Source organism: Hipposideros armiger, unplaced genomic scaffold, assembly GCF_001890085.2.
Source record: "Hipposideros armiger isolate ML-2016 unplaced genomic scaffold, ASM189008v1 scaffold_208, whole genome shotgun sequence".
NCBI classification, from domain to species: domain Eukaryota; kingdom Metazoa; phylum Chordata; class Mammalia; order Chiroptera; family Hipposideridae; genus Hipposideros; species Hipposideros armiger.
In genome coordinates this window covers 1,998,083-2,025,711 of record NW_017731558.1, presented here as the reverse complement: position 1 = coordinate 2,025,711, position 27,629 = coordinate 1,998,083, and the positions used below count along the sequence as shown (strand labels likewise).

The 27,629-nt window shown below is 40.6% G+C and overlaps 1 protein-coding gene across 1 annotated transcript in view; it reads left to right on the top strand.

Annotated features, from left to right (window-relative positions):
* The window catches only part of POU6F2 (POU class 6 homeobox 2), a 444,250-nt gene extending 421,233 nt beyond the window's left edge, over positions 1 to 23,017 (top strand). Inside the window, exons 9-11 of the mRNA XM_019653830.1 lie at positions 5,797 to 5,965; positions 15,932 to 16,100; positions 19,626 to 23,017. Coding sequence (XP_019509375.1) covers positions 5,797 to 5,965; positions 15,932 to 16,100; positions 19,626 to 20,130 — 843 coding nt within the window. The 3' untranslated portion in view covers positions 20,131 to 23,017. The remainder of the gene's footprint in view (positions 1 to 5,796; positions 5,966 to 15,931; positions 16,101 to 19,625) is intronic.
* Positions 23,018 to 27,629: the final 4,612 nt, after the last annotated feature.

Below are 27,629 nucleotides of genomic sequence, written 5' to 3'. Positions count from 1 at the left end.
TTCCCCAGCGCTGTTCCCATCCCCCCAATTCTCCAATAAAAATCTTAAAAAAAAAAATACTCCCCATCGCTTCAAACACTTACCCCATAGCTCTTGCCGCTTTCTGAGGTAGTTCTGGAAATCATCTTTCATGAGTGTATTTAGTTGTGCTGTCATGGCTGCCTCAATGTCCTGAATCATCCTGACTTGGAGGAAGAGCCAGAAGTCACACGGTGCCAGATCCGGTGAATATGGTGGATGAGGACACACCATAAAGTTTTTATTTGACACAAATTGCCATATACCAGAAACAATGTGTGACTCGGAGTGTTGTCATGATGGAGGATGATTTACAGCACATTTTAAAACATACCTTCTCTCAACCATAGCTCACATCCAACTGACTGCACCGAACAAGTTGAAACTTGTCACACACTGTTATTAAGATTTGACATGCCACTTCCCATATTGAAAATCTTAACTTTCCATTGGATGGCACTCAGCAGCAGCATTCACCATATTTGTGATCACAATGGAAAGGCTCCATTTCACACATCGCTTCTGGTAAGGCAATTTCTGTCAAATAAAAATATTATGGTGTGTGTTCATCCACCTTATTCACCGGATATGGCACCGTGCAACTTCTGGCTCTTCTCCAAAGCCAAAATGACCATGAAAGGTAAACGTTTTGAATTGATTCAGGACATCGAGGCAGCCACAACTGCACAACTAAAGACACTCACGAAAGAGGATTTCCAGAACTGCTTCAGAAAGTAGCAAGAACATGGGGTAAGTGTGTTCCAAGTGAGGGGGAGCATTTTGAGGGGGATTAATGGCAATGTGTCTTTTACTGTAATAATTTCTTTTATTTAAACATTCACCATATTAGATGAGGTCCTACACTAATGACCTCATTTTAACTTAATTACTTATTTGAAGACACTATCTCCTAATATAGTCACATTCTGAAGTATTGGGGGTTAGGGCTTCAACAAATGAGTTTACAGTGGGACACAGTTCAGCCCATAACACAACCTATTTACACCTGACTTACCATTCTAAAAAAGGCAAGAAAGTGATTATTGGATCTTAGATGGACGTAAACTCCAGCTCCTTTAGACAGTTTAATGAGGCTATAGTGAATAAATAGGAAATATGATCATATAACCAGGATGCTGAGAAAAGTAAGTTTGGGGTACAACAAATAACCAAGATTAATTTTACTAAGTAAAGGACAATCTGTAAGCAACTCCATCTGAGATGTGCCCAGACTACACCAAAATCATTATATTTTTAGGTAACATTCTAAACACCTAAGAGTATCATGTTTTCTTTAAAAATATGAAATTTTAAATACTTCAGAACCTGTAGAAAATACTCCTAAACTAGAAAAATATTTAAATTTTCTATTTATAAAAACAGATGAGATGTGCTCACATTGATAGACCATCATCTACACCAATGCTGATTAATCCTAAATCTTACCTCCATCTGCTTGAACACATTTCGGCCATTCCCACACTGCACTGCTCAAGCGTCCTGCTGTTTCCCTGACTCATATCCACTCATCTTCAGTGGAAGCCAGGATTGATGGGGCTTCTAGTGGAAGGAGCCCGGGCTCTTGAGTTAGACTTACCTGGATTCACATCGCACTTTGTACCTACTGTGTGATCCCAGGTAAGCAACTTAGCCTTTTAAAGTCTCTATTTCCTCCTCTATAACGATTATCACCAATACCTTACAAAGAGGGCTAGTGCCAGGATTAAAAACAATGTACGTAAAAACATGTAGGATGCATCCAATAAATGATGTCCATAAAGTTGGCCTCTCAAGATCAAAGCAATGTAATGAAACCTTTATGGAAGCGTCTAAGTTTCTGTTTCTCTTCAGGAAGGAAAAGGAATAACTTTTCCTTCATGCTTCTAGTTATACCCTGACTCCTGCATTTTCTTTTGGTAATCCATTCTAATTTTTGTGACCAATTATGTTTTCGGTATTTATACATCTATTTCTTTTGCCAGTAATTCTGCAATACAAGTATACATGATTTTCACAGTTGTCAGCATCTGAAAATCAACATAGTTAAATCTAGTTAACTAACGTTTTTCTAATGCTTTCTATTTAAAGTATATTCAGTATTTGTAGTGAATCCCAGAGTTGTTTTATGAAGTAGTTTAAATCTCTGCTTTCTCTTTTCTTATTCAATATATATATAGATATATATTAAGTATAAATTTTTTAAAGATTAAAGTGCCAAAATCATTAAACTAAGAATATCAAAGATAGCGCTATTTTTAGAGTTTACCTGAAAGAATTGCAGTTTTAGGGATAGATGGTAACAGAAGTGTATCTCTCAACATGAAGTGTTATCCCTCTTTCTCTGAGGGAAGAAATTATGGAAGAGAAGTCAATCTCTGGGATGATTTTGTATGTACAATAAGCTAGTCTATCTGGGTTTACAATTGATTCTGGGATTAACAGACACATGTCTATACTGGCAATTGGAAAGAATTATATGGGCCCCATTAGGATATTACTGCTTCTATAATCTTGATTCTTGACAAGTAAGAACCTTTTTGAATTTTTATTGTTTTTTCTGAAATATATGGTTGAACTCTAGAGGGTAAGCAGGATCCCAGTATCCTAAAAAAAATGTTTATTTCCTTTGGAAGAAATATATCTTTCTTAGATTTTTAGATATCTTAGATTCATCTCTCTCTTTGACTGTGTAGACATAGAACAAGCTCTTAAAAGAACTATTTTCTTTTCCTCTCGAATTCTTCTCCTGTGTAGCTTAATGCATAAGCCCTAGCTTGCTTTAGTGACTCCAAAGGGAGATTGCAGCCTAGTAATTTTTTCTTTACTGAGTTGTGTCTGAGGAAGAAAAATTTTAATTGATTATTGTCTTATCCAGTTCTTTGATGGCACTTTACCACACCCAGGTGCAATAAAATATTGATGAAATGGTAAAACTGAAGACTATCTCATGATTCAGTAACTCAACTGTAAAGCTTTTGTCTAGAAACAATATTTAGAAAGGCAACTCAATAAGCTAGAGGGGGAAGACTGACGTGCAAATATCCATCACATTTTATTAAGAAAATTAAAAATAAATTTAGTCTTTAATGTGTGTCCTTATGGGATAAAATTTACTGGATTCAATTGCTGATTATGTGCTCAACAGATTGGCTAATTAATTTAGGCAGATGCTTATGCATATTAATTTGGATTCCATGTCGATTATAATTATCTTTGGTTCATAATCAAGCCTTCACTTAGCACAATCAAGTAACAATAAGGATGTTCACTTACTGTTAAGGGGACAGCATTGCAATTCTGTAGTGGGACAGCATGGCATCCTGGAAGGAGCCTTGAACCACAGGTGGGACTCTGGATTCTAATGCTCAGCAGACCACATGGCCTTGGGCCAGACATTTACTTCTCACAATCATGCAGGCACATCTGCTGCATAGGGACATCACATGAATCAGGTAGCAAAAGTATTACCTCAGGGGACCAGAGGGAATAGCTCTTTAAGCACATTTCCAAAGTAGCACCTTACTAACAATTGCTTGAAAGCAAAATGATTATTCATGGTTAAAAACACTTTAGGAAATTAAAAAGACTGATATTCCCAAGTGTTGACAATGATGTGGAGCAACTGGAATTCTCATACATTGCTGGTGAGACTATAAAATGCTACAACTACTTTGGTAATCGGTTAGGTAGTTTTTTAAAACTTAAATATGCATTTACAGTGTGATCCAGTAATTTCCACAATTCCACTCCTAGATATTTACATAAGAGAAATGAAAACACAGGTCCACACAAAGATTTGAAAGTGAATGTTTATAATAGCTTTATTCATAATAGCCCCCAAATGGAAATAACCAAAGTGTCCATCAACTGATGAATGGATAAATAATCTATGGTATAGATATAGATAGATATAGATATAGATGATATAGATATAGATGATATAGATATAGATATAGATACAGATACAGGTACAGTTGATATAGATAGATATAGATATAGATATAGATATAGTCATATACTATATATACTATTCAGCAATAAAAAAAGAATAAGCTACTGATATATGCACCAAAATGGATAAATTTCAAAAATACTATCCAAGCAAAAGAAGCCAGGTACAAAAGAGTACATACTAGATGATTCCATTTCTAGAATCATGCCAAATGAGTCCATCATGATAGAAAGTAGAGCAGTGGTCGTCTGGGGCCAAGAGTTGAGGGAAAATTGATTGCAAAGGGGATTGGATAACTTTGTGGAAAAATGGGAAGGTTCCATATCTTGTTTGTGATGATGGTTTCATAGGCATGTATACATTTGACAAAACTCACCAAACTGTATGCTTGAAAACTGGTTGTATTTTATTATTTGTAAATTATATCTTAATAAAGTTCAGTGAAAAAAATGAACACACACACATACCCCACAGGGAAAGCAAATGTGAAGTCAAAACACCCCAGGCTGGCTCTCAGACCCCGGGAAGGTGGTCAAAGATTGGTATCTGTTTTGTAGTTGGCTCCCACATCGACGTTCTGGCCCTGACCCGATTCTACTCCCTGGCTGACTTCCTTTTATTAAAACCTCCTACACCTCTCTGAGTATGGTGATGGCTATGAAAACACTTTGTAAGCCAGAAAGTGCTATGTCCAGTCAACAGAGGTGGCAGGTGGCCACTCGTGTGCCTGCTCAGGGTCCTGCGTTGCCCTTTGTGTCACCTTTCTAGGAAAGCAAGACACAGAACAATAGAGATCCCTCCCAAGCTTTTAAGTGGACCTGGCACCTGCAGCTATGTCCCTTTCCTCTCTCCTTCCTCTCCTCAGCCTAGCTCCTCCCCCTCCTAAGAACAGTCCTTTGATAACCGGTGAAGGGGTCATGAGTAAATGGATATAAAGGTAGTCTTCCTTGAGGCACACAAAATGTTTGAAATGAAGTCAATTCTTACTTGTGGCATTGTGACTAAGAGCTAGAGTCCAGGATCAGACCTCATATGTGTAAAGAAGAGCTTTCCCACACCTGCCAGAATCTACAAAACCTCTGCCTGTCAGTGCCTCAGCTTCCTTGTTTGTAAAAAAGGATTCAAAATATACCCACTTCTCAGGCGGACATGAGAAGTAGATGAGAGAGGTCCTGAACAGGCTGGCACAGGGTCGGGCAGTGACAACTAAGACCTACAAATATGAATAGAGATTTTTGTCCTGCCTGCCCCAATTTCTCTCTTGATTTTCTGTAGGATATTAGAGAGCGTTTTTCCTGATTCCACAGTAATACACCCAAACTCTTTGGTCTGGGAGAGCAGAAAGTTTCCATATACACTCAGACTAAATTGGAGCTTTCCTAAAAATACCAGTTACATTAGACAAATGATTGGGCATAGCCACACCGTTATGATTGAGGTTTGCATTCTGAGATGATTGTAAGCATTATATTTTATCTTTCCATACTTGAGAAGCCTGTCAAATGCACTGTAATTGTTTGAACAGGCAGCAAGAGTCTAGTTACATGTCATGGTTGGGAAATGCAGAAAATGGGGTGCTCCAGCAAGCCAACTGGGAAATTAATAACATATTTAGAATTCCTGATAAAATGCCCATCAGACATTAACAATTATATACAATAACATTATATACAAAAAAAAATCCTGCCCGTTTTGTAGGATGTTCACTTTCTCTGAGAAATACATATTTGTGGAAATAAAATGATTCACCCCCAGATGAAACTTGTTTCCTGGCATTTCCCCCTAATTTTTCATTCATTTGTGTATTTTTACATCCCCCTGTATAGCTCCACCAACCCTCCCAGACGTCAGTGGGTCAAGCGGCCTCCCAAGGCAGCCTTCTGCACCTGGCCCACAGCCAAGCATCCATGTCTCAGAGCCCCATCCGGCAGGCTTCCTCTTCCTCCTCCTCATCCTCTTCTTCTTCAGCTTTGAGCGTGGGCCAGTTAGTCAGCAGTAAGTATCCTTTCTGGCTCGTTATATCATGGTGGCCTTCTTGTTGCCTATTTGCAATGCCTTTCTCTCTCCCCTTCCCTCCCTCTTTCTCTATCTCTCTTTCCTTTCTACCCTACCTTCTTCTCTCTCTTATTTTCTTAACATCCAAGAGGAATTTCCTGGCCCTGCTAGGCCAGTACTGGGATGGAGTCCATGCCCCGGGCCAGATGGTTCCTTTGGGATGCAGGCCCCCAAAGCCCACCCCCTGATAAGTGCCTGTAGGGGCTGGTTTCCATCTCAAGTGCTTTCATGTGCTGAGTCAGTCCTGCCACTCCAGGAGAAACTGATCAGCTGGCATGAGCCACACAGCTCAGGGCTGAAATAGCCAACAACAGGCACTCAGCCTGCAGGTTAAGCTGCTTTTCTGTGTTTGAAGTCCCCTGCCATTCTATTTGTAGATGTCAGAGGAAATAAAAGCGAGCATGCCTGTGGGCGGGTAGGTGTGTGTGCATAATGAGCTGCCTCCAGTGGCATGTGAGGGGAGCTGCATGGGCTGGAATCCAGCGGGAAATCTCTGGACAACCATTCATAAAATTCAGTAGACCTGCCAGCCTGCTTCCCTGTAGGCCATATAGATAGAATTTTTTGAAATGGTAGCTGGCCCTAGGTGAAGACAGCGTATATATCACATGCACATGAAAACATGTTAAGATGAATGGGACAAAGGGCTAATTTAATGTTAGTTACTCATGGTTAGTACAATTTTTACTTAGATATAAAATAGCAGAACATGTGCATAGGCTGTGATTGTCCAAGGGCCAAAAATCCAGTACTTATGGCTATAAAGGGCAAAAGCACTGCATAGGAACCTGTGCCATAAAACAAGGATACATGTGAGTATCTATGTTTGGTCAACTGTCGTGAATGGGCTGTTATAACAGGAATCATAGTGATCCTCACATATCATGGGGCAAGTCTGGTAATGCACAGCAAATGGAAGGTTGTCATGTCCTCTCCCCACAAGCAACTCCTCCTCAAAAGTATATGTACGAAGTATGATCAAACAATATGGTGAATGTTTAAATTTTAAAAATTTATTACAGTAAAAGACACATTAACATTAATCTCCCTCAAAATACTCCCGTTGCTCCAATTCGAACATACTTATCCCATCATTCTTGCCACTTTCTGCAGCAGTTCTGGAAGTCCTCTTTCATGAGTGTGTTTAGTTGCGCTGTTGTGGCTGCCTCAATATCCTGAATCAATTCAAAACATTTTCCTTTCATGGTCATTTTGACTTTGGGGAAGACCCAGAAGTTGTACAGTGCCAGATCTGGTGAATAAAGTGGATGAGGGGACACTGTAATGTTTTTATTTGACAGAAATTGCTGTACCAGGAGTGACATGTGATCAGAGCCCTTCTGTCATCATCACAAAATATAGTGAATGCTGCTGCCCAGTGACATCCAAGAAAAAGGCAGGGATCTTCAATATGGGAAGCCCTGTGTCGAACCTTAGTAACAGTGTGTGAAGTTTTCAGCTTGTTCAGTGTAGTCAGTTGGGTGTGAGCTATGGTTGAGAGGTGTGTTTTAAAGTGTGCTATAAATCATCTTCCATTATAACAATGCTCCGTGTCACACATTGCTTCTGGTATATGGCAATTTCTGTCAAATAAAAACATTATGGTATGTACACATCCACCTTATTCACCGGATCTGGCATTGTGACGTTGGCTCTTCCCCAAAGTCAAAATGATTCGGGACATCGAGGCAGCCACAACAGCACAACTAAAGACACTCATGAAAGAGGACTTCCAGAACTGCTTCAGAGAGTGGCAAGAACAATTGGATAAGGGTATTTGAAGTTAGGAGAAGTATTTTGAGGGGGGTTAATGGCAATGTGTCTTTTACTGTAATAAATTTTTTTATTTAAACATTCACCATATTGTTTCATCACACCTCGTATGCATATATATGTTGTTTAGTATATATATGTGTTATGTATATGTATATCTATACACATATTTGTACATATATACTTATATTCAATTGTATGACTAATTCAGGCAGGAAAGATGCTTGTGGAATGGATGAGAGAATGAGGGTTTATGGAAGGATATTAAAATACCCAAGTACTTCAGTCAATTAGACTGGATGCTCTTGATCTTCAGATGGGTCAACAGCAAACAGAGTTTCGGGTTACATATGGCGTTTGCCATTGACCTGTTATTTTAGGTTGTTTAGCTTTCATTTGGGTCAGAAATTCTAGTCTTACTTAAATAAAATCATGGATAAATTAATTTTATGATAGCCAGATGTTTCCCAATAAAAGAACTCCTTATAGGTTTATTGCAGGAAAAAAATACAAACTTTTCCCGTTTCAATATTCTGCATAAGTTTCTATAAAATATTCTATTTCTAAATAACAGCAAGGTCATAAATTCAGGATAGACTGTTAAGCTTTGGTCCTGAAAGAAAAGGAAATGAGATCAAGCATCTTATAGAGAATAAGTTAAATATGAAATAAAAGTACAACCACCTCCACAAATACAGGATTTTACACAAGGTAAGCACTCAATATATGTTGGATGGATAGAGACAGAAATGACTGCATGGACGGACATACAGAAGGTTGATGGGACTGGGTTCTCTCTGATCAGGTGTCTCAAGCTGGGCAGGGAAAGCTTTTCCCTTTCTCAGAAATCAGTAACAGAGCTATTTAATGGGCCAGATAGAACTTCAATTGCACAGCGGCCAACAGAGCAACTAAGTTCTAGGTACAGAATGAGTGAACCAGATTACATGTCCTTGATATAAAGTATAAAGAACTGGGGAGAGAGACTCCTGTACCACAGGCACTTGAGGAAGGAAACTCTGTATTCCCATGCAGAGCCTGAAGAAGGAGCCTTCTCTGGAAGATACAAGGGGTCTAACAGTACCACTGGGCATCAGACTTTACACAAACCCGTTGCTGAACTTAGATTTTGAGCATGTTGTTTAGTTAATTTCCTTCTGTCTCAAAACCCAACTACAGAATAAAAAGTACATGTAATATTTTCTGATGCTGATTACCCTCAACAAACCTCCATCTGAGCCTTCATTTGTAGAGTTTTCAAAGCATTTTTGATATTTTACTCATTTTAATACTCACAGCAAAGTATCATGCATCCTAATTTTCAGATATTGAAGCTAGCATCAAATAGATCCTGAAAAGCACAACCGATCTTGACCATCATCTGTCAGAGGAACCAGATTCAGTCTTAGCTGAGAAACCATGACACCCTGTATGACAAATCTAATGGGTGACAAAGCCAGGGCGATAACCTAAGAAATTTGACTCAGTGTGCGTCATACACAATCTATACACCACAGCAGCCAGAAAGGACAGGGTGCTTACTTGTCAATTTTACCCAGTGAAATTTAAGTGACAAAATATATCAAATCACCTGAATAAACCTCGAGTAATTTTTTAAAGCCTGGGTCCATTCCTTACAATTAAAGCATAGGCTTTTCTCTGAGCCAATATGAAGAGAAAAGCTAGACATCTTGCATATTATTAAATTTACATTCAAGCATAAAATTACAATTAAAGTTATTTTTGTCTGAGATTAAACTTCACCAAATCTGTAGATAGGCTAATGAGGGGAGACTTAACCCCATAGTTCAGGTGTTGTTGTTATGCAGATTAAATTACAGGAGAAAAGAAGGGTCAGAGTCTGTCAATGTAGGAAGGAAAAACATTTACTGAGTACCATGAATATACCAGGCACAGGGATAGAAATTAAGAAAACAAAAATAAGCAAGATGTTGCCTCTGCCCCGGGGGAGGTCATGAACTGGTTACAAAGAAGCACAAGGAACAAAGCAAAACAAATGCTATGATCAACATATGTACAGGGACAATGTCTATATAATAGATAAGGGCTCAACAAACTTTTGAGACGGAAGAGCCAATCCTGTCCCATGAAGTTTTGCGAGAACTATAAAACAAATGAAATCACCATTATGTGAATAATCTCCTTTAAAATTTTTATAAATGAAACTATGATAGTTTTAGTTTCATTTTCAATTTTACTTCAGAGCCACATGTACGTACCCAAAGAGCCATATGTGGCTCGCGAGCCGCAGTTTGCCGACCCCTACAATAGATGATTGTCTCAGTTTTAGAAGCTGAGAAAGAACAGAAGGACTTGCTGTGACAGTTAATTCTTGAATTGAGCTGGATGGTTAATGGAGCAACAAATCCATCCAGTAGGCCAAGGTCATAGTTTGAACCAGGTCAAACTGGATTTGAACCTATGGTCAAAATCTTGGTCAGTGAACTTTCCCTCCTCATGGTCAAAGACTCTCACCCTAGCACTGGGCAACCTACTGTTCCTGATGAAATGGAGTGGAGGGATCATCCAAAAATCTCCCCACTCCAGGCAAAAGGAGGCAGAGTTAATGTGTTAGCAATGATAACAGGATCTTCACGTGCAAAGAACACCACACCCAGGCTCAGAATTACCAAATACGCACACACATTGGAGCATGTGCACGGTATGGTTCATAGCACATGGTACACAGCTTGCCATGTGTTAAACCTTTATCAGTCCCCACAGCCATCCAAGGTAAATGCAGTTTCTATAAGCAGGGCTCTTGGAAAGATAGAGTCAAACAAATGGCATATGTCCCAAATTGGCTCAAGATTTACACAGTATTGTTTAAAAACAGGTAATTTGGGATTTTTAATTCTTTGCTGGGTTTGGTTTGGTTTATCAGTACACTTTTCTTAAACCCTGGCCTGTGAACTTCATTCTTAGTCAGCAAAGAACTAATAGTCACTACCAGAAAAACCAAAACTATAAAGTGAACATAAAGATGCATGGCAATAGCATGGCACAGTGGAACCCCAATTTACATGATCACAATTCACACTGTTTTCCACAACCCAGTGAAGTCACCATATTCCAAGTAAGCTGTTCTCCCAAATCGCACTGCACATTCCCAAATGGTTTCTTATTGCTCAGAAATATTTGGTAAATATGCCCATTATTTGCTGTGAGAATAGCTCTAAAAAGTAGATGGATGTTTACAGAAGGCAGTTAATTCATACTTTAAAGATGCACTGTTTCTTCTACAAAAACCCCAGAGGCAGAAGTTGTAGTAGGGTGACGCTGAGAGATGGTGACTATTCAACAACCCACTTAGCAACCTTACACTGATACCCAATCTAACAGTTGGAAGGAGCTAAATTTAAAAAATTAAACAAAACATTTTTCCTGCTCAGTCCTGAGCACTCAGTTCAGGATAGTGCCAGGGACCGTGCAACCAGGCTCTGCAGAACAGGTTTGTTTTCACACAACTTGCATTTAGCTCCCATTAAAATCTTTTTACTTTTCAGCCCATGCATTCCAGACTGATTTGGGAAACATCATCACTATACTTACAAGTCACCGCCAACTTTAAATGCCAGTTTATTCCCAATCTCCAGGCCAGTTAGTCCCCATATAGGATGATCTTCTGGCTCCTCTAGCAAGGATCAGACTCAGGGTGGACCCTGGCAGTCACTGCTGTTGCTTTCTGACCCTATGTTTAATATATTGAGCCAAATTAATCTGCAGCAAACCTCTATAAAAGGTGCAACTCTCCCTTCAGTGCAGAAAACCCCCGGCTTGGTTGCCCTAGAACTGCTGATAGGTGCCGGCTCCACCTGGAGCATGATCTGAGGGCTCCCTCTGAGATCCCCACCAAGGGGCCCTCAGATTCATCCTTAAAATTAACCCAACCTCCAGAGCCAGGAGAATGGAGGACAGAAAGTCAGACTGACCTATCCAGGGTGGAATGTCAACTTCTGAGGTAGACTGAGAGCTGAGGTGACATTTACCACACTCACCTCTTGTTTCCCCTCCTCAACCAGAAAAGCATATATTCTTTAAGGAAGAGGAACTGTTCCAATGGTGGAAAAAACCTCAAGAGCTTAAGACAGAAACTTCAGGATCAAAAAAAGAAAAAATAGCATCAGCTCTTTTATTAATTCAAAACATCTTACAAACACCCTCTAATGAATTCTTTCAATGTGTGAAGACAAGTCACACATGTGAAACTGATATTCGCCCGTGGGTGGGCCCCTTATTTGGATGGAGAGGCTTTTGTGGTCTTGAGACCCAAGGGAGCAAAACCACAGCAATGCATTTTGCTGTCTGATGTTATGGATAAGACCACTATTATAAAGAAAGCCAGTCAGCTCACCTCCAGCAATCAACAAATTACACAAACAGAGATGCTGATTTCCCCTCCCTGCGCCATGGTCTAACAAACCATCAACCTGCTTAAATTTCACAAGAATTCCTGTCTTCTCAGCTCTATAAGTAGAACCAGGAAAAAGACAAGAGTGGGAAATGTGTGAGAAGAGGCAGAAGGAAATCAGCCCCCTGGTGTAATGAATGTCTGTGTGGGGCCTCAAGGAAGCCACCAGGCTCAGTGGGGCAGGTGCCCACCTCTCTGAGCTTCAGACTGACGTCTGACAACAGCTTTGCTCAGTGCATGGAGCTAAGAGTCCACAGCTTTCTTTTCAACTTTGGTTATTGTCCATGATCTGGCAAAAAGCAACCTGCATGATCATACTCAGTTTTAGTTCCTGGTCTCAAGGAACTAGTAAGGAGACAAACAATAAAGGCAACCGGGAAAGAGGAAGAAATAAGTAAAATGGACTTGCATAAAATGCAGCCCAAGTCATATAGCTGCCTGGTACTGCTCTGCTAACTGTGGTGGCAGCACAGGCTCTGGGACTGGAGTAGACGGGGAAAATCCTTCCAAATTAAAGACCACCACCCCTCATGTTCTGGCTAACTCAACTGGTTCCCATTGACCTAGAGATGGGTCTAATGTAAGGCAACAATTTACTTCCCACAGGGGCTACTTAGCTTCGCTTAGAAAAAAAATCTCCCCAAAATAAAAATTAAAAAAAGAAAGAAAAACATCTCCCCCAACTCCAGACTATACTGCCCTCCCCAGGCACTGGCACCCGGACATGTGTCACTTGCCATACAGGGTGGGACTGGGGGTGGGAAAGGGCAAGGATGGGGTGTCTGCCCAGCAGCCCCTCCTCGTGGGTCCCTTCTGGCCCACTGGTCTTACACATGTGGTAAAGCAAGTTTTCTGTGTAGTGGAACCTGCTGAATAATAATGGTAAAGGATCCAAAAAGGATGCTAGTGGCATGCAGAAGATGCCGTGCCCAGACTTAGTCATGACAGAGCCACAGAGAAGGCCTCTGTCTGTGGGGTCAAGGATCTCTTGCATCAGAACTGCCTGTGGTGCTTCCTAAAAATGCACATCCCTGGGCCCCGAGTGACTCTTACACCTGCCACATTAAGAAAACCACCATCCTAAAAGCCACATTGTTACAAGGAAAGTCTTTGGCTTTCATTTTTCACCTGCGGTTTTGAACTTGCACTGCCCACACTGCCCTCTCTCTTGGAGAGAGACCAGGCCCCTCTTTCACAGTGCCATTTTGAACCAAGTGTCCTTCTCTGTTCTAAACCAGCGTCTCAACTATTATTTTACTATCATCCTCCCACCCCCACCCACAAGGGGCCTTTTTAAACTTTTTTATCTGAATTGTCCTCCTGCCCCTGTGAAACATTAATACCATAGATATACTGCACACCTGTTCTGTTTGGGGGGCCACAACCACGTGCTATCTAAGACTTTTCCACCCTCCCCACCACCACCCAGGACCAATTTCGCCTCCTCGGGGATGCGTGCTCTAGACACAGAGTCGCAAACAGGCTCAGCAAAGCAGCAGGTCTGCGGAGGGCTGGAGACGAGCCAGGATGAGTGGCTGAAGTGGAGGCCAGGGCAGTTCAGCTGACTGTTCACAGAGCATGTGTAGCCTGGATACAGCCAAATCTTCCCACATTTCAAAAGAATATGAAACATCTAGATTTTTCTTCAGATATCTCCCAATGTTTAAATGTTGGCAAGGAATTCAAAAACCATGTAAACACTAGGAAAGTTCAGTTTTATATGCAAGCTGCTCATTTGCAACTTCGGCTCTAGGAATGTTTAAAGAAAGAAATGAGAGAAGGGCTCAAGGCCACCGTGCGTGTGGATGTGACCTCCCAGGACCCCTAGCAAAGCCTTCACGCTGCCCCAGGCTGCTGGGAGGAGGGATTTAAGATCCGGGAGGCAGCCTCCACCAGGGACAACCGAAACAAAGTCCTTCCCTAACCAGCTGTTGCTGGCTTTCGGGCAGGGGATGGGGGCGGAGTTTTGGAAGAAAAAGCAGGACTTTAATTGATCTTAACAATCAAACCAGTTTTATAGTCACTCTCTACCCCAGCGCGTGCACATATTCTCAACGTCCTACACTGAATATTCACCACGCCTGCTCCGCCCTACCCCACTCCACTCCACCAAACCCTTGCAGGCTCTGCTCCGGCCTGCACCTATGGGCGTCTGCGTGTTCCCACTGACCAGAATACAGCCCCTCCATTCTCTGAAAGCTGCCCAGTGGGTAACAACTTCCCTCCTGTCTCCTCACCCTTCTCTGTGAATTCCAGTATGGGTGTCATAACATCAGGTCTTGCTTATGCTCTGCCTGGTAGTTTTCTCTAAGTTTTCTTTTTCATAATATTGGGGCCTAGCCCCATACAGACGGTAAACTCCATAGAGGCTGGAACCACCTCTTCTATTGCCTGTGCTGCCTCCCTTTACTTCTTGGGGCTCCCAGGAGTCACTTAAGAAATATTTACAGACTGATTGCAGTGGCTATACCGCTTTTCAGTCTTTCCATAATGAAATTATGACTGATGACATGTAAAAATCCTACAGGACTTCTTTTCAATATGAAGATAAAGGAAGAGTGTACACTTGTATTACTAATTCTATTGAGTCCATTGGCCCTGTAATGAGAGAATCTATACATGAAGCTCCAAGCCCCTCCAAATTTTAACATTTTTATTTAAACATCCTTGAAAAAATGGCCCTTGGGATGCAATTTTTTTTTCATGATAACAAAAGTGTCTATAGCCCTGAGCCCAGAAGAGTAATATCATCCACTGCAGTCCTTAGACGAGTACTCAGATATATTGAAATTAATGGGCTCATGTGCAGAAGCAGGAAGAGAAAAACTTTTCACTGAAGTCCAAGGAATGAGGTGAAGAACAATAGAGTCAGCTGGTGGGGAGAGTGGCTTCCCTCCAGGCAGGACCCAGCAGCACGCTGAAATCGTCCACTGGCCCACCCCACACTGTCTCCAGCGAGCTGTGTGCTTTCATCTACCCAGGGATCAGTAGCGCAGGAGGGAAGTTTCATCCTCCAGCTGTTGTATCATTTCCCCAGATAAGTCCTAAATTGACCAAGTTAGCCAGCACCAAAGGAGCCTTCCTGCAGTAGGCATTTTTTATTTTGTGCCCTTTCAAGGGACAAAGGCACCGGTGTCAGTAATCTGCTATGGTTCAGGGGATGTAGATTATTCTCACAGCTTCGTAAGTACGCTCTTCTGAAGAGTTCACATGAACATAAGAAATTAGGCAACATTACCATCTGTTAGCCTGGGTGATCAGGTGAAGGAAAAACACAAAATAGTATATTTTCTTCAAGGGAATTTTTAGCACTAATGATTCCAATTATGATATTTCAAATTGAAACCTTTCCATTTTTATATTTTTGCACAGTATTTGAACATATTTCTGGGCAAAATGGAGTTGTCTTTCCCCATAGCAGGTGCTTTCCTAAGGAACATGCTCTTGTGTTGTAGAAATGGCAGTGTGGGCTACCTGTGGTTTTACCTGGGATAGAAATATCTCGAAGGATGGTTTGTGGAGGTGTACTGAGTTGAGGATGGGGGCTTGGGTGCCTACCTGGGAGACAAAGAACATTCTGCAGTGTTGGTTTCCCCACTGCTCTGCTGTTAAGAAAGCCACTTTCCTATAAACCATGATAAACAGAAACTACTCAGATGTGTGTTGACGTATTGATCCTATTTTTAAAAACATCTCCACAGATCCTCAAACGGCAGCGGGTGAGGTGGATGGGGTTAATCTGGAGGAGATCCGAGAATTTGCCAAAGCTTTTAAAATCCGACGCCTGTCCCTTGGCCTGACCCAGACTCAGGTGGGACAGGCTCTCAGTGCTACAGAGGGCCCTGCGTACAGCCAGTCAGCCATCTGCAGGTAACCCGCGCCCGCATGCTGTCACCTCTCCTGGCCGGTCTGGGCCTCGTTTGTCCTTTTGGCTCAGCTTTTCGTCTTCGGGTGGGCAAAGCTGGAGGGGTAAAGTGCAGGAACAAAGTGTGGGGTGGCTATATGTTGGAACTGGCGGTACTGATGGAAATGAAGGTGCTAAAGCAGATTTGCGGGTCCTGGCTTGAAAACTCCTGTCAACTCACGAAGAACTTCCAAGGCAGTCTTATAGAGAATACACTACCCTGGGCCAGAGGCCTTCCTCCCGGACCCACACACCTGTGCAGCTGAGGGCCATTGTCTGCTGTCTGCAGAGAAGTGGCTTCAGCAAACGTAAAGCTGCTAGTCCCAATTGGTGATAACAACACCACCATTTCTGCCCAAGGGTCGCTACCAGGATTTTCCAAGAAAACATACCTTAAAAAGAAAACTAACCATCTTGTGACCTCAAAGGAATTTTTTAACTTGCCTTCTCGGGCACAACTTTAAAAGCACATTTTTAAAAAGGAGCAGCTGCTTTACATAGCTCAGAAAAGGGTAGTGGGAATCTGGCCTAACCTTGCTTACCCCCAAAAAATTAAACAAATAAATGACAGAATCGGGCCTTGGTTGTGTTCAAGTTGATCTGGGTCAAGCCACAAGGAGATCCCGTGCATGCGTGTGCATGTGCGTGTGCGTGTGTGTGTGTGTGTGTGTGTGTGTGTGTGTGTGTGTGTTGCACTAATCCCTTGTTTATGCATGAGGTAACAAAGGCACTTCTGTAAGAGCTTTTTCCTCCTGGGCAATGCCTTATGAGTCCTCCTCCACCAGGAAAAGCCAAGAAACCAACTCTAAACTCATTTAAGTGGATTTTGTTCTTGGTGATCCATGAAATGCTGTCTTTTTATCTGCTCTTTATACTTTTAATGTATTCCCCAAAGGACGGAAGTGTACTTTTCCTGCAGTTTAAGACTAAGGTTATAAATAACATCAGTATGGGGTAGTAGCTTGCAGCTCACATTTTGCTCAATGATTTTCCATAAAACCCATTGATTGTTGTTAAATACAAAAAGCGCCATAGGACTCTCACTTCTATGGCCTCCCCTACTGTTTTTTCTTATAAGATACCTCCCTGTAGAAAATAACCTTTATTCCGTCTATACAAGGATACTACTGCTGGGAAATTTGTTTCAAGGCTTGTATATGTTATTCCAAACAACATGTACAGAAGCGTCAGCACTAACAAGCAGCATCAGCGATATGAATATGGTTGCTCCCTGTCGGGAAACATTAATTTTGTTTCTTCTTGACAGGCTTGTGATAAAAGCAGCCACAGTTTTTTAAGTTGTTGCCAATTTGCTATTGTTGTTAAAGTCTTCTTTGACTTATTTTTAGTCCTAAAATCTGATTATTTTTTTACTGGTTTAAGTGTTATCTAATGTTTTCACTAACACAGGTAGTGTTTCTTGGGCATTCCCAATCAAATATGTTGATTTCTAAAGCGTTCCCCAGCAGAAGCCAAAAAGGCTATGGCTGAAATGAAAAGAGACCTTGGGAATTAACTGTATAATAGAATATGTCAGATGCCTTGTTTTTTTGGCCTTTCTCTAGCTTCCAGAATTTCAGTGAGGTAGTTTTAGGAGCTAACTACCAAGAGAAAAAAAATAAAAGTCTTGAAAGAAACTAAGATGTGGCATTGGAACACTTCAAGTTCTTTTAAAGGGTGGGGAGGGGTGTGCATTTGAGCTTGCACACCCAGCTGTCACTTCTCCCTTCTTAGCTGCAGATTCCCAGGGGCTGCATTGATGAGCCCCTTTTTATTAGGGACACAGAGGGGAAAAACACCACCAATACACTGGGCATCCCCATCGTAAGTTTTGTCCCCAGCCATGGCGCTATAAAGCCTTTTGTCATGCTAGCAAGAGTTTAAGCTTTGGGGCTTTTATAGTGAATAATGGTAAGATATGGTATGTGGCAATTAATACAATGAGAGTTTTGGGGAAGTTTGCCACAAATGTCAGCCTCCTTAAGTATCATTAAATGATTCATTCATTTTGTATTGAAAGCAAAATGTACTTCTTCCCTCTTTGACCAGTACTAGAAGTTGGGTTTTTTTTTAAATAAACAAATAACTCCTTGAACTATGCTTGGAAGGGAATGCTATGGGAATCACATTAAAATTTGATACTATTTTCACTGCTTATCACAACATAAGATATCTGAAATACAGCTCCAAAAATAAGATTATGGCACATAAAAGAAGCTTATCCTTTTGTGTCCCTTTGCAAGCATCCTTATAAAACATACTCTGACTGACTAAAAGCAGGTTCATTTTAGCTCTATGAAAATGGACTATTGTAATAAGATGCACTCTGCAGTCAGACGATTGGTTTTCAACAGCACTGAACTTTAAGAGAGGAGAATTCTATGTATCCAAAGTTGTCACACCGGAAGATTGTGAATTTGAATTCAGAATACACAAACAAACAAAAGCAATTGGTACTTTTTTGAATTTCATTGAGAATGAGTATGAGCTTGATACCAGGATGACCTCTTAAAACACTCTATATAATTTTATTTGAGATGCTTCATATTTTTTTAAGTCAGTGTAGCAAAGAATTGCTGAAGGCAATTGATATACGGAAGACCTCATTTACAGCAAATAATATCATTCAAGTACAGTTTGCAGATATCACACATTAAACACAGCTTGACGCCTTACCATTATGCTGGACGGGGTTTGGAAGGCACACTGTGGTCCTAGCACATTGGGAGGAGTGTTCATAGTAATTACAATGTCCAGCTATTTGAGTCAAGCAGTCAAGTAGCAATGGGCCATGTTTTACCTGAAAAAGGAGCATATTGTTAACTTACATTTGGTGAAAATTGTTTGTTACCAGAGGTGGGATGGGGGGGGGGGAGGAAGAGAGAGACAGAGCGAGAGAGAGAAACAGGAGAAAGGGAGAGAGTAGGTATTAAAATGAGACACAAAGAGATGAAAAGAGCCACGTAGAAACGTGTCCTGGTTGCCATCACTGTTTTAATAGATGTAATATTTCTATAATAAAGTCAGTGGGGGGCAAGATTTAAGGAAAACCAAATGTAAAACATAAAAAGAATCATTTTAAATGAAAGAACATGACAACTGTTGTCTTTATGTCACTTCCGGGTGTTAATTTTTGCCTTAAGCTTTCTGAAGATTGGGGAAATCGTGCTAGTATGATTAAAATCAAAGCTTAGATCTCAAGCCTTGACAGGAAAAAGATCTGAGTGTCGCTTTGTTTCCCTTGTGGTGGCCTGTGTGTGGTGCTGTCCCCACCTGCTCTCCTTCACCGTGTGTGGATGCGCTGGCTGCATGCACTGGCATGACGCATGGGGAAGTGGGTGCTGGCCTGAGTGGGCAGCTACCTTGCAGCTGGCTGCTAATCTGGAGTGAATTCGCTCTGCCAGTCAGTCAGGCAGGCAGGCAGGCAGGCAGGAGGCCCACCCTGGCAGAGGACTCAGTGTAAGACTGTTCTTTCTCAATTTTCCCCCCAGACACACCATCCTGAGAAGCCACTTTTTCCTACCACAGGAAGCCCAAGAGAACACTATAGCTAGCAGTCTGACAGCCAAACTGAACCCTGGCCTTTTGTATCCTGCCAGGTTTGAAAAGCTGGACATCACCCCTAAAAGTGCCCAGAAGATCAAGCCGGTGCTTGAGCGGTGGATGGCTGAGGCTGAGGCCCGCCATCGAGCAGGTATGCAGAACCTGACCGAGTTTATCGGGAGTGAACCGTCCAAAAAGCGCAAGCGGCGCACCTCCTTTACGCCGCAGGCCCTTGAGATCCTCAATGCCCACTTTGAGAAGAACACACACCCCTCGGGGCAGGAAATGACCGAAATTGCTGAGAAGCTGAACTATGACCGAGAAGTAGTTAGAGTTTGGTTCTGCAATAAAAGGCAAGCCCTGAAGAACACAATTAAACGCTTAAAACAGCACGAGCCGGCCTCGGCCGTCCCCCTGGAGCCCTTAACAGACTCGCTGGAAGAAAACTCCTAAAGGGACGGCCACCAAGAATCAGAAGCAAACTCCACAGAAACTAAACTCCACCCCTGGGACTCCACCAAAAAAAATAATAATTAATTAATTTAAAATAAAATTTAAAAAATAACCCCAGTCATCCTCCTTGTAAGTAAAAGACTGAGAAAGCTACCAAGTGGACACCATGATTTATACATGTCCATTGGTTTTCCAAAAGTAAAAACAATTTTTTTTTGAAAATTTTTAAACAAGGAATACACCACACTGCAGGTGTGTGGTAGGATACTTCCCTCCCCGACCTGTGTCCCTAAAGCCAGTTTTTTAAAGGACTTAAAGTGAACCAAATAACCACAGACTCTTTTCTGTGTATTATGAAAATGTGAATACATTTGAAGGAAAAAGAAAAAAAACTAAACCAAAAACAAACAAACAAAAAAAAAACAACAAAAAAAAACTTTTATCTGTTCAAAGAGAATACAAGCCTGCCACCTGGAGGAGGGACTGCATTCTTTCAGGTTCTAAGTGCTGACTCACTATGAAACCTATTAACCAAAGTCAAAAACATGGCATTGCAAACGCGATCGTCAGTCTGCTCTTCTCTGCGTATAAAGTTGTGTTATGAATTTTTACATTTGGAATTTGTACTTACCGGAAAACTAGAAAGCCCAATTTCTTCCATCTTTCCCATCTATTGTCACCACCTATGGGGTGGATGTCTTTGTTGAAGCCATTGTGTGAGGCTCACTATTAATTTTTATTTTGGGTAGATGGGGTTCTTTTTTCTTTTCCTTCATTTTTTTGGTTTTTGTTTTTGTTTTTTTCGGGTGGGGGGGGCATCCTGGATGGTGTGCCAAAGCATTCATTGCTTTCTTCTCACTATGACTTGTGAGTTTGAGAAAAGAAAATGGAGCTTGCATTTCTCTTTTGTCCACCTCCCTCGTGTGTAGCCTCCAGGGTCTGCTGGAAGGCCCCAGAGTGGGAACGGTGTCTTTTCCACTCAGATCCTAGTGAAATGCAGGAGAGACTCCAAAATTGCTAGGGCTTTGCTCAATGAACTGTCGACACTGGCATAAGCTGTAATTGTGCTCACTGTCCACACCAGAGCTTGGATTTTTCTCAGTCTGTTGGCCACGTACATGGAAAGCTGACCAAAACTAATTTTGTAATATAAAGATAAGCTGCACATTTGGTTCAATACTTACATCTAGTTATGCTTCTGTGCAAAGCAATTTCTCTCAGAAGTCTGATAGCCAAAGAAATGTCTCAAGATTTCAGTCAAAATACACACATGGCATGCACACACCCATATACCCATACACAAAGAAGCCAGGCCAAAAAGAAAGAGATAGTGACTGGATCTTGAAAGGCCACCATGTTTTTTCTGCTACTACTTTCATTCCAATAACAATGGTAGACTTTTTCCAAGGGAGAGCAATTGTTCTTGGTATATATAAATGGAGCAGAAAGTTGGCAATTTAAACAACAAATTGGGCTCTGGGTTCTTGAGGGAGAAAGAAGTTTCAACAATGAAGTGCCTCCACTCAAAGGAAAAATATAGAAGTGGCTTATCTAACACATCAGAATAGCCTTCGCTACTAAAACTAAAGGATTGTTTCATTTTTCAAAATAAGTTACTCAAAAGATCTGTGAGCCAAAATAGCCTAATAAACCAGAAGAAAAAGCTGAGATGGGAGGATGGCTGTGCAGGTGAGCACTTGGAACCTGTGGTTGGTGTTTTGCACAGGTATAGGCAAAAGGTGTTCAGTTAAAGGAGCAGACAAAAGAAAACCATCCAATTGCCTGCTGTTGAAATGTAAATATTCCTGAATAATTAATTAATAAGCATGCTCATGTACTATCTAGAAGTAAATTGCGAAAGAAAGAAAAGAAACCCCACCTCAAGTTGCCCAACTGATTAGAAATGCCATCTTCCCTCCCCGATGAGAGTTTGAATCTCTTCTTCTGGTGGCTCCTTTGCTGGTTGTATAAACGCAATGGTATAATTGTCCCTCCCCCCCACCCCCCCTCGATAATCCATGCAGTGATCAGGAGATTACCAGCAAGAAAATGCTTAAAGAAAATTCCTGGAAGTGGAACCAGTCGCTTGTACAGGTTTTTCCATTTTGCCAGTCTGATGCTAACTGGACCACAGCTAACTTCACCTTCAAAGCCAATGACATCATGGTACCCATTTTGCCACCTCAAAAACTGCACAAACCAACAACCCAGAATTCCAAAAATGTATTGATTAAACAGATTTTGTATTCTCCTAGGACCTGCTCCAAATTCCATCAAGAAAAGCTCCCAAAGAAGAGAAGTTAACAAGATAACATATGATGGATGCTAAATGTTTAAACATATGCCAGCAGCAGTTCCATAAGGCCTGCTCAGTTCGGAGATCTATAATTGGGGGTATAACTAGGACAGTGAAGATATAAAATAAAAAGAGTCTTCCAGAATGGAATGAAAAAGAAATGTATTTATCCCACAGTAGTAAAACCATTCATGTGCAGTAATTTTTTTTATAGTTTTATAATTTTGTATTGTTTTATAAATTATTTATAAGGTGTTGTAATGCTTCTTATATTAATTTTTTACAGATAAATTTTTTGCTACAAGGCATAAAAAGGTGCCTGAACAGATTCTTAGGAATATAAATTATACTGTGTAACTCACAAGTCTTCGGGACCACACCTATTGCTTAATTTTATTATTACATTTCTTATTTCCACTTGTAAACAACTTCATATGCCAATAACATTTAAGTGTCTTTTATGTTTTTACAAACTACAGGCTAAGGTTGCCACTAACAAAAAATAAAAGCCACTAGTGCATATGTGATTGTATTTCAAGCTTCAATATTTTTCTTACATATTTCTAAATTATTGTCATGTTTATTTTCTTTATTGTTTGATGAAAAACAGAAATGACTGATGTTATATTTTACACTTTTTTGTGAGGGTGTTTTTCTTTTTAACCAAAAAACATTTTGAACAGTTGACAGTTTTAATTGCATTGCAAGATTTTGGTTTCTTTATGTTGTAATCACATAATACACACACAAGCACACACATACACACACACACACCCTACAAAAGAGAGAACAAAAAAGCAAAAGGAGCTAGGAAAAAAACAAAAAACAAGTAGAGGCATATCAAAGAACTCAAGCTATAACCAAAAAGAAATTGTAAAATGCCTTTGCTCATCTTCTCTACGCTGGACCAAAGCTCAATATTTATAGGTATATGCACATTGTATAGATACGGCTAAATGTTGCTGACAATCTTGCAATACTAAACTGTTCCTATTTTAAGAAAAAAGAAATACAAACTGTTCATCAGTGTTTTACCTCAGCACTCTACTTGTACCCAGTTAATGACCAAGCTTAAAAAAATGGAGAAAAAAGAAATTGATTTTCATTTCCATGTTTGACTGTAAAACCTGTTTGGATAACATTTTGTAATGAGCTTTTTTGTCGTGTGATTTGCTTGTCTTCAACTTGAAATTATGTGAGGCACATTTGTTTTTTTATTGTTAAGAAAGTGATTTTTTTTTTGTCCTACGTGCTGTGATCTAGACTGGTCACCAGGGTCACTGATGAGACACTGAGAAGGAGTTGCTTATCCATGCCTGGAGCGGGCAGCAGGAACGAGCAGGAAACAGACTGGGTTGTTTTGAAAACTCATCATGACAAGAAGTTGACATGATGGACTTGTGACCAAGAAGCCAAACTGGATATTTAAAAGCTCCTTACTTGCTCTGACATTGAAACCAAAGCTAATTTATCTGCACAGGTTGCTTAATGTTTTAAAAAAACTGACAAAACTGTACTTAATCTAGAGCAATATCTGTATGGTCAGTAAAGCTGCACTTTGTGTATTTCTTAACAGCTTCAAATCTGTCACTTTTAATTTGTACCATAAAAAAATAAAGAATTGTTTGACATGAGCTTCTAGACTGTGTCTTGAACTCAGATATGGCATTTGAATTGTAAGCATGTAAATAAGCATATGTTACGACCCTTATATGTTAAGAAAAGGAAGGGGTTTGAGACAGACTGGTTAATATCGTGATTACTTGAAATTAAATATTATATGAATTAGGACTCCTTTGGTTGCAAGTAACAGAAATCCAACTGAAACTTGATTAAACAAAAAGAGACTATGCTGTTTGACTTGACCGGGAAGTCTGATTGTGGACCTGGAGCACAGCTGGATACAGCAGATCCAGGGATGTCATCAGCCTGTCCTGCTTGGCTTCCTTCTCAGACAGACCCCAGACCTTGAGTCATGCGCTGTCACTAAGCTACACGCTCTGCTGGGGGATGGTGTGCTTGAATCAGCCACTCAGGATCACATACGAACCCCTGTCTGTGGTGGGATTGGGGCCTCATGATAACAACCCCCCAGGACCTCAGGGATGAAGGAGGATGGAAGGATGTCTCCATGAGAACCAGAAGACAGAAGACGAGAAACCAGAGCAGGCAGACAAAACCACAGCTTCCACAGTCTGCCATGAACACCCAGCTGCGTGCCGGGTGTTGTAGGGAATTCTGCTGGTCAAGAGGTTTTGCTCTTCTTAAGCAATGCCTGTCATTGCATGTTCTGGAAAATTTAGAATGTATGATTTAAAATGTGCTCTTGCTTGAAGTTTAATGTGGGTAGGAGAGCTAAGTTAATGTTGCTGTATAATTTACAAAAGGAAGATAGGGACATCTTGCTAAAAATACCAGTAAAAAATTTTTTTTAAATTAGAGTCACAATCTCCATACTTTTCATAACCTTTGGCAAACATTTTTTATGCTGCATGGAGATCCATATATCAATTTCATGTTGTAATTGATAAGAAGTACTTTGGAGCAAGCAACAGGACAAAAAATCAGAGTGCACATACATTATAAATGGGCAAGGAAAGTGGCCACAAAGCTCCCAGACTGACTTTCAGCAAAAAAGTGCTGATGCTTCTGCCTTCATGGGTGGAGAAAGACAAAATAAAGTCATTTCCAAACTGTCTTTCCATCTAAAATACTCTAAAAATATTCTGGGTAAATATCCTACCTATGGTAATATCAATTACTGTTAAATATGTTTGACTTAGGAAACTCTAAACTGTCTTCTTTAAAAAGATAGCCATCATTTAAATTCAATCATTTCATATTCCACAAATATATGCTTAGCACTTCACACGTGCCAGAAACTTCTGTGTGCTTGGGACTCAAACAAAATGAATCTTTGCCTTCAAGAAACTCATATTCATTGTGCAAAAACCAGTGATATTTCTCCAGAAATTAAAATCATCTCATGTTTCTTGCACTGTAATATTTCACAAATAAAATCAATTTCAAAATTAAAATGATAAAAAGCAGTTCTGAGGCTGACTTTGAAACAGAAAATTAATGAACAGAAGTAGCTGAGGCTTACAGGTCAATCATTAGTATCTGTTTTAAATGATTCCAAAAGCTGTTCCAATAATAATTTTCCACTAAACCAACCATATAGGCATAATCTATGTGGCAAGTGCAGCAGGACAACGGTTGATGAGTTTAATAAAAAAATCTATGGTTGGAAAGAGTTCAAAAGCAGTCTGTCCCAAAGTAGATGAAACCAGCTCCTCATTAACACACACAGAGGCCTGGTCTCCTCATCCATTGTTCTGCCCTTTGAAAGGAGTCTAAGCAAATAGCACTTGTGACCCATTGGCTTATCTGCTGTACCATGAGGAAAGCCATGATCAGGGAGGAAGACAACATTTAAAAGGTTTTCAGTGTGTTGGATAAAAATCTATCTAAAACATATGAGGTATTTCTGTTTTCTTAAAGCAGATTGTGATTTAAAGCAGATTGCGCACACACACACACACACACACACACACACACACACACACACACACACACACACACACACACACACACACACACACACACACACACACACCCCAAGTCACCAAAAGTCCTGGCAGCTGTGCCTCATAAACTCCTTTTGACTCTGTCTCCCGGTCTCCATGCCCTCCTCCCACCACCACTGCTTAGTTTAAACCCACCCACTTCTTACCTGGACCACCATGATATGTTCCTCTGGGTCTCTCTACCCATCATATATTTGCCACCAGGGAAATCATTCTAAAAGGCCAATATGAACAGATCTCTCTTTTGTTTAGAATCTCCCAATGCTTACCATGGCCTTCAAAATGAAAAACAAACTGCAGTATAGCACCCAGTCCCTTTCATGACCTGGCCCTTGTTTACTTCTAAAGCCTCATCTCTCATCAATTCCCAGTTCAAACAGTTGTGCCCTAGCCTCACCAAGCCTCCTACACCTTCTCTAGTGCCCAAAGCACACTGGTACCTTCTGCTTGGACTGTCCATCCACGACACTGTTGACCTATTCAATTTCTACTCATTCTTTAAGACTCACATCTGCCCAATTCCACAAACAGTTATTGGACTCCTACTATGTGCTGGGCATTGTGCTGCTTTCATTGTACCATGTGACAAGTTTGTATATTTATCACCCACTATGTTCATGTTATAAAATCACTGCCAGAGATCTCTGAGTGACCTATGAACTTGGCTTATGGATAACTGTAATTTGGCAATATATTCTTTTAGCTAGTTGTCATTTGTATGTGACAGATCTTCCTGTCTAATAAGAGTAACAATGATCTCATATTTGTATATTTTTCAAGCTCTTTTATGTACATCATTTTATCTGTTCCTAATATAAGCCCTTGAAAGTGAGATGATTTCTATTTTATAGATGAAAACTAAGAATCATAAGCTTGACCAAGACCCCAGAGTTCGTGAACAGAGCTGGCATTTGAATACATTAGCAATCAGAGTATTCACCCAAGATAAATACACACTGAATCCCAGTGAAATGGTATCTGACAACATCACGTCTTTGAATTGCCAGTGTAAAGTACAGTATCTGATGTATGGTACAGTTCAGAAAAGGCTTACTGCTGTTGATAATAAATCCCAAATATCTAATTACCAAGTCCACTAGCTGAACGTAGCCTGAATGATTAGTGCTTGGCAGAAATAGTAAAAGACACATACATGTTGTGCCCTTTCATTATCATTGAGAGTTAGGGACTCAGGGAGACACACAAAGAGTTCCCATCATTCCAAAGGCAAATAAGTCAAAACCATCAAAAAATGAAAGAGAAAGTCAGTGAACCCTACAGGTTATTTGACTAATCCCATCAGCAGGGAAGAACATGCAATGTGTGTAGAAACAGGAAGCAGCTGGCCTGGGACCTAGACTGGTGGGTCAACCCCAGAACTTTCTCTAATACTCTCACATCATTTTTAAGAATTTCAGTTGTGCTCCTAGCTGTTAAAGGTTTCTTCTACCTTTACCAGACATGCTGGGATGTCATTTAAGAACAAGTCACATTCTTCCCATTGCTTTATTTGTACCACTATACTCTGCTGTCTGTATGGCAGCCTCTGCATGTGTTCATGGGCTTCATAATTGAGGTCATGGGGCATCATCTCTGAGAGCGGGGATATTCTA